The 12,157-nt window shown below is 40.0% G+C and overlaps 1 protein-coding gene across 1 annotated transcript in view; it reads right to left on the bottom strand.

Annotated features, from left to right (window-relative positions):
• Positions 1–9,961, bottom strand: part of VWF (von Willebrand factor) — a 147,965-nt gene extending 138,004 nt beyond the window's left edge. The window contains exons 1-5 of the mRNA XM_076345119.1: positions 9,858–9,961; positions 8,267–8,321; positions 7,531–7,689; positions 5,767–5,869; positions 5,469–5,677 (exon numbers count right to left, since the gene is read on the bottom strand). Coding sequence (XP_076201234.1) covers positions 5,469–5,677; positions 5,767–5,869; positions 7,531–7,689; positions 8,267–8,321; positions 9,858–9,887 — 556 coding nt within the window. The 5' untranslated portion in view covers positions 9,888–9,961. The remainder of the gene's footprint in view (positions 1–5,468; positions 5,678–5,766; positions 5,870–7,530; positions 7,690–8,266; positions 8,322–9,857) is intronic.
• Between the last annotated feature and the right edge of the window lie 2,196 nt (positions 9,962–12,157).

Below are 12,157 nucleotides of genomic sequence, written 5' to 3'. Positions count from 1 at the left end.
ACAATACTGTGACTAGAAGTGTGTAAACTTTCACACATTAGTTATTTACCAAGCAATGGGGGGTTTTTGTTTGTTAGGGGGTTGGGGGTTTTTTTGGTTTTTTGATTTGGTTTTGTTTGGTTTGGGTTTTTTTGTTTGTTTGTTTGTTTTTTTACACAGTTTTACATGGTTTAGTACATGGTTCCAGACAAGCAAAACTATTGGCAAGGTTGACCAAAAATTGATCCATAGTTTGGACCAAATTAATGATATGAAATATTGAAGTCATCGGCTACAAAGCCTTTCCTGCTCTCTCTGGTTCAATTAGTATAAAATTAATAATATTAAACACAAGAGAGGGGAAAAAGCTGCCTCCAAAACTCTACAGCCCAGTGATGAAGGCACGCTCCTCACAACAAAAATGTCTTAACTTTGATTCCAAACTCTGAATAAAGCAGAGTGGGTATGAATGCAGGTTTCTGGCATCTCAGATGAATGGCATATAATGAAGACAGGTACAAAACAAGTCGTCTTCATCTGTACTGTTTGTAAATGACAGCTAAATTCCCTTATGAATCTATTCCCTTTGCTTTCAAATTAAAATGCAAGAAAGTAAGTGAGATTATTTACTTAAGCCAAACAAAAACTTTAAACTTGCCTAAAATTATATTACTGATATCCTTTAAAATGCCAAGAAATTTGGATTTCAGAATGACCAAAACTTCTGCTTACTTTTTTTTTTTTGGGGGGGGGGGGGGGGGGGGGGGCAGCGGGGGGAATTATCTGCACTACCATCACTGTGAGTTTGGAACATGCTTTAAAAGCTTTTGATAACAGATACTACACACAAGGGAAGTTGCATATTCAGTCATATCCATTTATACTACTTCTGGAACGAAAACATTACCTGAAACATCAGATTTTTCCTTGCAGATACTGTGTGCTTGTACCTTTTTAACCTATATTCACTCTCCATATATCATATATTCTGTATTTCAGCAGCTTAAAAGGCTGGAATGTGTTGCTGACAGCTGGAACAGGCTCAGAATATCAAGCTTTTATCCAAAATTAGCCATGGGTATTGTTTTATCATTAGTGTCTTTGTAATTTTGGAGACACGTTCCCAGAAACACGCTTCCTGCCAGTGCCAAGAAAAGCATAATGGGATGCTGGATTAATTTGGGTTGGGTTTTTTTTCTTCCATAATGCTAAGAATGTGTAACATGCACAAATAACAAAATGATGGAATAATATCCCCGTGTTGGACTTGAATGAGCTCTTTTGCACAAATAAACTTCAATGATGACGTAGACACCCAAGCGCCTATCGCAGCAGTATCACTGTGAGACAGCTCAACGGTAAGAGTACTAGGCAAAGACTGAGGCCACGGGCACACAAATAAGCTCCGTGAGTTTGCACTGCAACCTCTCTCATTGGGGAGAAATTACCTTACACTTTCTGCAAAGTAAGAGCATGCCCTTTGACCACTAACGTGCTGCAAGGCTATGGGGTTTTGGCCACTCACTCATGTGCACATCCCCTGAGGAGATTTCAAGATCAAGTTGCCCGTGTTGTCAGATTTTCTGCATAGTATTACGTAAGTCATCTCTTCTGGCCTATGTTTTGGATCACCAGTTGTAAAATGCTCATGAGACCTCAAATGTCACGGGCTGAAGGCTGCCAAATAGATATCTGAGCATCTAGAAAGGACTCAACTTCATGTCTCTGATATGAGCAAAGACTGGCAACCAGATAGAAGTGTACAATCATGTCAGAAAGCACAGCCTGTTCAATTACCAAGTCTTGGAAGCATTCACAGGATGGCTATAAGGGACCAGAGCCTAGCTGGCAGGAAAAAGCAGAGGAGAAATTAACTCCTTTATCAGCATCTAGGGTAAAAACAAACAAACAAAAAATAAACAAAAAAAACCTGGAAAGCTTCCGAGAACTTTCTTTTTATATTTTAGTTATGCTTAAAGTGTGAGAACAAACTGTCAAGGGGCAGGTGGCTTGTTTTTACTGCCATATCCAACAAACAAGCAACCACATACAACATAATCAATCTTGTTTGTAAGTCTCGACAGGACATGAGCCCTTGTCTGCAGAATGAACTAGTTTAGTAACCAACTATGTCAATGAGAGTGACTCAGCACCCCATCCTCTGCCTGAATGAAAGTGTGTGTCTGCAACTCTGAAACCTAATGGGGAGAGTTTGGGTTTTTTTTGAGGTTCAAGAGCCTAAGGCCACTACCTTCAAAGCTGGGTCCTACCAATGTTAATTTGCTAGGGTGTCATACCCTGAGTCACATCACTTAGACCTCCAGGAGCTCAATAAGTGAGCATCAAAAGTGTATACAGAAGTGATGTGTGTTATCCTCTAATTGGACTATCAGCTCTCCGTTTCCACACCAAAACATAGTGAAGAGTCATGAGTGCCATGACAATAGTGCATGATTGAATAAATTATAAAACATGAGTATGACTATATCAAGAGAAAAGAAAAACAATTACACATTGTTCACTAAGTTTAAACACCCTTTCCTTCATGCCTCCATTACCACTTACAGTGAGTAAATAACGTCCAATAATACAGCAGGTGCTTTGCCTCTTATTTCACCACCACCCCAAAACAATCCAAATATAATTAATGAAGTTCTATATCATAATCCACTTTCTCAGGAGCAAACCATGGCAAACCAAACCAACCCTCTGTGTTATTAAACCACGATTTTTTTTTGTATCGAAAATACAGAAAAATCATGTTTTCATTTGTTTTCAGCATAAACATTGCCATTTTGTTGAAACTGTGACAAAACGTATGATGCTACATGAAAGACTGCATTTATGGGCTAGATTCTATGCATGACAACTCTGACTTCTGCACAAATTTGGGATCTGGTCCTATGGTGCCACAAAGAAGCCCTAGAAATGGATCATCAAATCATGAGTTTCCTCTTACGCAGGCAGATGACACAGAACTACTGCATTAGCTTTTAAACCGTGTGAGCTACAGTCTCTGAGAGACAGAAGAAAAAAACATTTCAGCTGCAGGCCTCTTTCCATCACAGTGGTTCTTATAGGCTCCCCTCCTACCACGCAAGGACTGTTAGCAAACAGACTGCTTACCATTTCAGTGTAAATCAAAGCGGTTTAAAGGCTAGTACATCTTGAGGTGCCTGCCCAGCCTTTAAAAAAACCTCCAGGAAGGTTTGAAACATCTCAGCTCTCTGACAAGCTCATTGGCTATATCACAATACCTGATGCATAACCTCTAGCATCATCTCTCTTCCTTTGACTCTGACATTCAGATCTGCATAGTGCTCCCCGGGGGTTTCCAGATGAGAGCCCATAATCTTGGCAACATTAGATCATTGTCTTTTTCCTTTGTGCGCTGTGCTTCCATTGCATTTTATTCTGAAGCTCAAAGATCTTACTGTATTTATTATCAATACAAATCCTGACCAGAAATATATTTAACAGATTAGAACCAAGGGCCAAATCTGATAAATCAAAATATGCCCAGATTTTAACAGGAAGCAATGGACATATCAAGGAGAGAGTTCAGTCTGCTGGCAACCTTAAGGTAACCCTTCAGTGCCCTCAGATCATTAAGTCATTACACCAAGCTCACATCCTGTGTTGGGTTGACCTTTATGAGATCTAATCAGGCTAAAAGGAGAGCAAATAAAAACTGCCGTGGAAAGAAAAGGGTAAACTGCTTCATAGGCTACCAATAGGCTGCCTAGATCTTTCATTTAAAGAACATTGCCTCTCCCAGCTGCTTGTGTTGCCCCTCACCTAGAAGTTATCTTCAGCAGTTTAAAAAAAAAAAAAAAAAAGTCTGAATTAATCAAAAACTGGTTTTACTTGGAGCAAGTTAAGAAGAGCTCATATGAACCACCCCGCTAGCAGACCTGCCAAGGAGACAAACAATGTGTGGGTGTAGTGACGTCCCTCACTGATGCAACAAATTCAAACATAATTAATTCTAATTCCTTCTAAATTAGTTTACATGAAAGGTCTATTGTATCAGAGTAAAAAACTGGCAGAATTGCTGCGATACGGTTCTATTCTTCAGGCTAAAAGCACAGATCTGTATGTCCACGCAGGTTACAGAAGTCAGGGCCTTCATCGCACAGTAAAAGCTATGCATGTTCTCTGCCACCTTCTCTATTATTTTTTGACTCTTCCAAGCAGTGACCCTGTCATGTATTTCATTACATTCAGAAATCTGTGTTTATGAAAGCACTGTTTTTTTTAAGAGGGAGGATACAGTCTCAGGCATGTTAAACAAATACAGCATGAAACACATTTAAACATGAGCAGCAGAAGGGAATCCTCTACATCTGAAAAGTGCAAGGCAATACAGTCTCCTTTTCTGCTCCTGCTTTTTATAATAGCCTCACTCATACGTATTGTCCTGAGAAAAAGATGTAAACTTCAGATCTCAACACACTCATTGCAAGCCCTGCCAAGCAATTCTGTGAGCTGAGTTTGTTTCTTATTATTTACATTGCTGAAGGGCTGATCAATCATTTTAAGATACTATGAAATCGGGTTTTTTTCCTGTACATTGAAGCTATGCTTATGTATCCCAAGTGTCAGTAAAACACATCTCTGGAGCACTGCCAGGCTCTTCTCCAAGTTGCTTTGTCTCCCTTTCTATTTTCTATATAATTTAATACATACTTTACCTTATCAATTTAACATATTAATGTATTAACTAACTTTACTCTAAACCTTTCCTCTTCAGGTAAGTGCTAAGAATTAAAAAACACTCTGAAATACCACAAATCAAGATCGGTCCTTCAAAGTCATATTCTGTGCTTTTCCAAAACTCTTAGTCTTCACCCACACTGGCAGACTTTGCATAAAGGGGAATAGAGCAGCAAAAGCAGTCTTGTCTCTCCCTTTCATTAGGAGTTGCTGTGATATAAGGTGCACCTCCAACCCAACAGCCCATATGGACAGGGAAACATCATTAAAAGGTAACCACTTTATAGAACAGCATCCCATGCCAAATCCAAGTACAAAACCGCCAGCAGAAACCCCCAGGATTTAATATGCTGCTATTGCAACACTATCTATTCTTACTCCCACTTAGGTCTAACTTGTGAAAAATTAGAAGTTGAATCAATGAGTATTCTTCACATTTTTTTGCTGGGTCTTCTCCCAGTCGGTCTCCCCACACGCTATATTGTGCATTGTTTAGCCTGTAGCTTTCTTTGTATTTCAAGATTCAAGGTTTCTAAAAGCATTAAATTCAGACTTCTAGGCTTTGCTCAGGAATGAGATGTGACAGCAATTCCCTTTCAGGAGAAAGGAAGATTAAAGAACTTAGTCAGATAGCTTTTCGGTGCATCAAGATGAGGTACCTGACAGGTTTTGTGGAAACATTTTGCTGGATCAGCAAAATCTTTGTTGAATCACCCATCAGGAGAGGTGTGCAGAGTGTACATTAAAATACAGTCAGTTAGTCATAGTCCTACCTTCCTGAGTTCTGAAGTCATCTTCAGCAAATTTATTAAAGTTGCCACACAACCCACAGGTCTTATTATAGTGCTTTTCTTGAAGGAGTATCTGAATATTCCCACTGATATCAATCTTCACCACAAAGCCATGCTCATTGCTGGATATTTTATAATAACCTGTCTCCTTCTCTATAAATATGCCATTGGAGGCAAAAGGTATGGAAACCCTGTGAAGAAAAATAGGAATTTCTCAGAATATGACACACAAAAAACATCGCGTTTTTTCTGCTGGAATACTTGTCATTCCCACAGGTACCTTTTGTCTTCCTCCATAACACCTCCATCTAAGGAGAAGCGAAGATTGAAATATTCTCCAAGATACACAGAGAAACCAATTTTCTCCCCATCCTGGTAGTCACCTGAAGAGATGAGACATAAGCAAATATTGTTAGTTCTGGACTCAGGAGGACAACTTGCAAGTACACATTGCAGGGTTGGGAGCGTATCATCTAACATCTTCAAGAGCCATCCATCTATTTCATCCCATAGTTGTTTAACATGAAATGAACAGATAGTCCCAGGATGAGGGCTGGCATGAACCACTGGCAGGCACACGACCTGGCACTGGCTGTGGACTCACGCTCTCCCTGTTACTGTCTCTAGCCAGTGAATTCTCCATCCTACCATGCACACTGGAGGAGTTTCCACAGGAGATGGGCCTGATGATCTGCCCTACTCTTTCCCTTCCTAGTTTCCTTCCAAGAACAACCCATAGGTTCAGTGATAAGAGAAGGCGGTTGAATCCATTGAACTGATGGAAGAACAGAGCCTGGATATCTTTGTTCTTGATAAGCCCTTTAACCACCTCAACTGGTCTTTAAGGGGTGGATGCCAATATTGGCTATCCAACTAGGGAGCAACTCTGAATTTTTCAAAAGGAGCAGCACAGAGATGGAGACCACTTTCTTAGGCTCTGAGGGAGAAGAGGGTGGGGGGTTAGACATCGTCCTTTCTCTGCTTTTGCCCATTGTCTAGCTTTGACTTTACAGCAGCTCCTTGCACAATGCGCCACCCATTCTGGACCTCCTGCTCTGAGGTAGCCAGCTCTGCCCAGACCTAGACACTTTACTCAGCAATGCAGATTGCACTTCACAGCCACCTATCCAAAACCAAAACAAATCCACACATGTATGCTGATAGGCATCAAAAATAGATTATGCCATGCTTATGTGCCCAATAAAAAAAAATAAAGCCTCTGCTCATGAGGGTCTTTTAAGATTTATTTGATCACATAAAATACTGCAATCAATTCATACTTCACATATGCTGGTGGGTTCTTCTACATACAAAAAAATTGTACCAAGTTGCTTACGTTGAGGAAGAAAATTATTTAAATTGGTATATGTTTCCTTTTCAGAGTTATGGGATCAGTTTACTTCAATTTACTCATAGTCAGTAAAAAGTCATCTTAAACTATGAATAATACAGAACACTTATTAGTTAATATACAAATATCTGCCAGAAGAGTTTGGTATGAAAGTAACATAGAGCTTTGGTTCTCATATCATCTCTGTTGCCCGTCCCCAGGAACAATGCTGCAGGGGCTCTTGCTAATTCAAAGGCCTTTTGTCCTTCAGGATGAGATTTTTCTTACTGAGCTATTTAGCATACAGGTAAAATTAGCTCTACAGGGTTGTGTAGCTCCTATTCCCGTACTCAGCTTTAACAGCCACATTCCTCTAGCAAATTCAAAATTAAAAAAGGTCTCACTTTCCTTCTTCAGAAGAGCCAGTAAGAAAATCTCCATTCCTTGGCAGCTTAGTTATGTGTGAGATATATTACCAAGGGATAATAAAAGCCAAAGTGACAGAATTCCCTCAGAAGTAATCCTGCTTTCAGAAGAAAAAAAAAAAAAAAGGCGCTAAGATCCTTTCATGCAGTGGTCCATCCTATCTGACATCCTGTCTGACAAAAAGACATCCTATCTTTTCTTCTCAATGATGGAACCCAGCACGAGGGCAATACCACATCCCTACAACATTTTGCATTTATTATTTCTTGGTATCTTGCTCAGACTCACCTAAAAGTGTGAAGGAGCGCTTGTGACAGTCCCCAGCAAGGAGGTAACTGCAGTCCCCAGCAAAATTGTAGAAAGAACCATCAAAAGTTTTGATGTGATCATTCCCAAAAAGGCTGCAACGGGAAATTGATGACTCCTGAAGCAAAGAACCTGATGATCCTGGATATCAAAACACAATGTAACTTGCAATGTAAAACATTCATTTTGTAGTTCAGGAATTTATCTGCTGGAATTTACCACCATTGATCACTGCATGTCCTAGACCTTTAGCTCTAGCTTCTAGGCAGACCGTATGTCTGGCATGACAGTCCATAGGATCAAGCATGGATTTTTTATTTATTTATTTATTATATGCGTTAGTGAAATGGCTCTTTCTCTTTATTTCTACTGGCCCAAAACTTGCATAGGTAATTTCAGTCCTGATCCTTTAAGGAATGCCATGCATTCATTCATTTGTGCCTGCCTGCAATCCCATTAAAATCAATAGGGCAGCAGCAAAGCCCCATAGTTTGTTCATCCAAGCATTACTGACTTCAGGGAGTCTTTGTGACTCAACACAGTATACGGTAAAGAGCCAAAAGAAGTAACTTTAATGATGTTGCCAGCATGATGAGAATGCTGTCTGATCCAGGATTGCAGGATGAGATGAGCAAAAAGAGAAAAAAAAAAAAAATCTCACAAACAGTGAAAGTGTATTATAGTTCCTAGACATCAGAAAGTAAACATGTTTTCCTACCTGATATTACAGTGGCCAGCAGTAGGTTTGTTAGCAGCACTGCCAAGAGGATCATCTGTCAAAAATCAGGAGAGAGATTAGAACATTCTTAGTTTGGGGTGTTTAGTCTGTTTCACAACAACTCACCATTTTCTATCCTTTTTTTATAAAGTTATTTTTGAGGTTCTACAACATTTCAGAAAGCCGTAATCCATGCAGACCTTCACCGTAATTCAGTTACCCACCCATGCTTCTTTAAAGTAGGTAATCTAGGAGATTAACTATTCTTTGTTCCCATTTTCACTTCTCATTGCAGGGAAATGTGGGCTACCTCCACAGGAGATGCAACCCAACGTACACACATAGTCCAATTTATCCAAGTTAATACATCGCACACACAAGGCCCTTCAATACACAGCATTATTTATCAGACAACCTGACAGGAAGAAGCACACCAGACTGGATCAGCTAACATGGCCCCAGTAGAAGCCACCTCTGCTGCACAAGATTTGCATCCTGCCCAAACATCCACAAAGGGAAAGACAAAGATCTTGCACCAGCCAACAGGTCTGGCTGGCAGGCCATTACAACCACATGCTTATAATCCACGGATTTCAGGGTGATAATACGCTCAAGATAAGGGGCAAGAAGTGAAGGGAGGAAATTGTGCAGAGATCAGAGACCCAGGGTGAAAACTTCCATTCACCAAAATCAGTTTTAGTGTTGCCTCCTGCATTCTATAACCAAAATGTCAGCCTTTGTTCTCCGTATGTCTATAAACTACCTCCTATACTGCCAGACCTTTAAATATAATAATAGGATATGAGTATCATGCAGATGGTGAACTACAGATGCTTTCTGTGGCAAGACATTAGCACTTAATGGATGAAATCTGTAGGGAGCTCCATCTAGGTGAGTTAATTTCAGTGATCATATAAGCCACTAGAGAGACTTAAATATGCCATACTTTAATATATCAATGCCAGAAGATGAGACACACCTTTCCCAAAAAGAACTCTCCAATTAAAGACTAGAATACATTTTGCAAAGACAAATTCTGATTTCAGTTTACAGATGCACACTTCTTATTGATGTCAATTATGGAGGTCCAATTCATAGCCACATAAACAAACGCTGAGTTTGCCTTATTTACAAAAGACGGGAAAAGAAAGATCTATTATAAAACTCGGTCTAATATAAAGCTGCAAATGCCAGTCCGACATAAGGCTGTTACTTCTGCAAGCCAGCTAAGAAGTGGCAACTGCATGGGAATGCAACTACAAAATAATGGTAAAGAAAACAATAGGCATTATTCTCAGATGACACACTTGCTAGTGTATTTTTAGTGCATGCACTGTGTTACTGCGACTGAATCAGATATTGCTTTTGTTTGTTAACCCTTCAGTTTTACAAAGCAGAGAAAGAAAAAAGGGTATAAAACCCTTCTTTTCAGCCCCCTTCCACTTCCCAGTCTGTTCTAAGCTGCAGACTTGAAGTTTCTCCCAATTCTAATAGAGCAGGTGCTACTAACAAATCAGAATACAATCAGTGAGATCTGCCAGTATATACGCCTCTATAATTTTATCACTGATTTAATTAGAAATGAATGTACCTTCTTCTGTGTGAGATTCCTCTTGCACATGAACAAGAAGCTCCTCCAGTTGCCACCTATAGCCTACAACACCATTGTTCCCATGTTCCTTCAGAAGACGGGACTGGAATGGCTTTGGTCTGAAATTTCTTGTTTTTGTACAAGCCAGGAACTATTGTTCATTTAAACGGAAAGATAAAGACAGAACGTCACATCCGTCTGATTCTCAAGACAATAGATTAAATTGCTATCGCGTAAATCAGTAGCCTTAATTGCCAGAAAGTTACAATGAGGGGAAATAGTTTTAAAAACTTACATGACATAAGTCTTTGAAATATATTTTGCATGTGTATGTGTGACAAATCTCACTGGCTGAGCCAATAGGCAGCATATTTATTTGAAAGACTATTGTTAAAGAGGAATAGTAGGATGCTCCATGCCTCAAAGACCACAGAGCCGTGTAGTAGTTTTTCCTGCGAAAAACACATTTGAATGTTGTCACATTCTATTAGATCAACACATTTGGTCCTTGAATTTGCAAACGTTTGTAGAGGTACCCTCTGGAACAACACATGATAACAAGTTAATCATGCACATACTTGTTTACAGAGGTGGGCACAAGCTTTATGGGCATATGTACAGCAGTGAGCAAAAAATGCAGAGCAGGTGACATCTTGCTTTACTTTCAGTGCCTCATGCTTCATATTTTCAATAGCTATTAGTAATAACAAAGGGATTAGGAGGCAACACGTTTCCCTGTAAATCGTATTTTGCCAATAGTTCACAGAATCAGGTCCTTACTTTAAACCAAGAAAAACAATGCAAAACAATAAAATATGCCTCCTGAGAGTCCCCAGCAGGCATGTCTGTCTTCTGCACAAGCAATTCTGAGCATGAAGTGAGTATAATCCCTGCACACAGTTCTTAGAAAACAACAACAACAAAAAATTAAAAAAAAAACCCAAAACCTACATCGTAATATCATCATTTCTTCCTGCAGGCAATTTCCCTTATGATTTCTACAGATGACTAGGTTGATACTTGCAGAATGGCAATGGATTATTTCTGAGACAATTTAGGTGATGAGCCTGCTTAGGTTGAGGAGTTACAAATAATATAAATAATAAATTGTTAGCCATACTTATTTTGTCTTGTATGAACTCTTAATGACATCTGTATGTTAAAATGCTATAGAGCTGTGCTACGGCTACCGAGTGACAGAAAGAAAAAGAAACGCAAACCAAATTGTTTCTTTCCACATGAAGAGCCAGAGAACAAGATTTTGAAACAAACGCTTTCAGTCAGGATATTCTCAGACAGATGCTCCTGCCTTTTCTACAGCAGCAGTAAGGTTTGCCCCGATCACATTCATGGCAATGCAAGGACCACACCTGACAGCAGCTGGGAAAGTCCTGGAGAACGTACAAGAAAATGCCCCACGTGTGCAGAAATTTGGCATCCACTGCAGTCACGGCCTTTGCTGTGCTCCCACAGACTTCCCTCCAGCCTGGGGCAATCCTACTGCAGCAGCACCCTGCTGCTGCAGTAAAATACCAGTAAAGGACAATAACACACACCCCCGGCTTCTGCCCAAAGTGCTCCTCTGCATTTGCAAAGGAATAACATCTATGAGAAAAAAATGTGCAAGTCAAAGCTTTAAAAACTGTTTCTTTGGCATTTTTGCAGTAGAGGGTGCAACAGCAAAAGCTGGGAACCTCTAGATAGAGGAACCAGTAAGTATGGAGGCTCTGACCCTGCTGAAATCTGCAGGCCAGGGTTTTACCCAGTCTAAACTTGACATGACTGTATAGAGAAGGGCTAAAAACCTTTCACGTGAAACTGCCTTCAAGGCTGAAGTTACAGCTGAACAACAAGCAGAAATGGGGCAACAGCAGAGAGAACAGGCAAGATGCCTCTTGTTTTTCTTAGTCTCATGTCTGCTTCTGGTTTTGTATGAAGACATAGGAATAGCATTGACTGGGAATCATTCTCTCCTCTGGGGTCCAGCTGCCAACTCTCAGCAGGTCCTGCATACCTCCGAGAGCCTGGGCATTAGTGATCACAGAGAGATGTTCTCAAAACCTTTCATTACGGGAATCCCAGTATTATTCATGATATGGGGAATAAGATCTCCTATCACCATGGTCTTTTGTCTTTTCAGTGCCTGAGCCCCAAGTAAGTCCCTTCATTTGGTAATTTCTTCTTGCAAATCTAAATCTAACAGGTAGCTTTGATTCACGCTTTTTTGTTGGGCACATAGAGAAAATAAAGTGAGAGTCCCTTAAAATATTCCTTAAAAATAGAAGCATTGCTGGTTTTGT

Source organism: Aptenodytes patagonicus, chromosome 1 (assembly GCF_965638725.1).
Source record: "Aptenodytes patagonicus chromosome 1, bAptPat1.pri.cur, whole genome shotgun sequence".
Classification (NCBI taxonomy): Eukaryota; Metazoa; Chordata; class Aves; order Sphenisciformes; family Spheniscidae; genus Aptenodytes; species Aptenodytes patagonicus.
The sequence above is the reverse complement of the archived record's forward strand: the minus strand, read 5'-3'. Positions and strand labels throughout refer to the sequence as shown.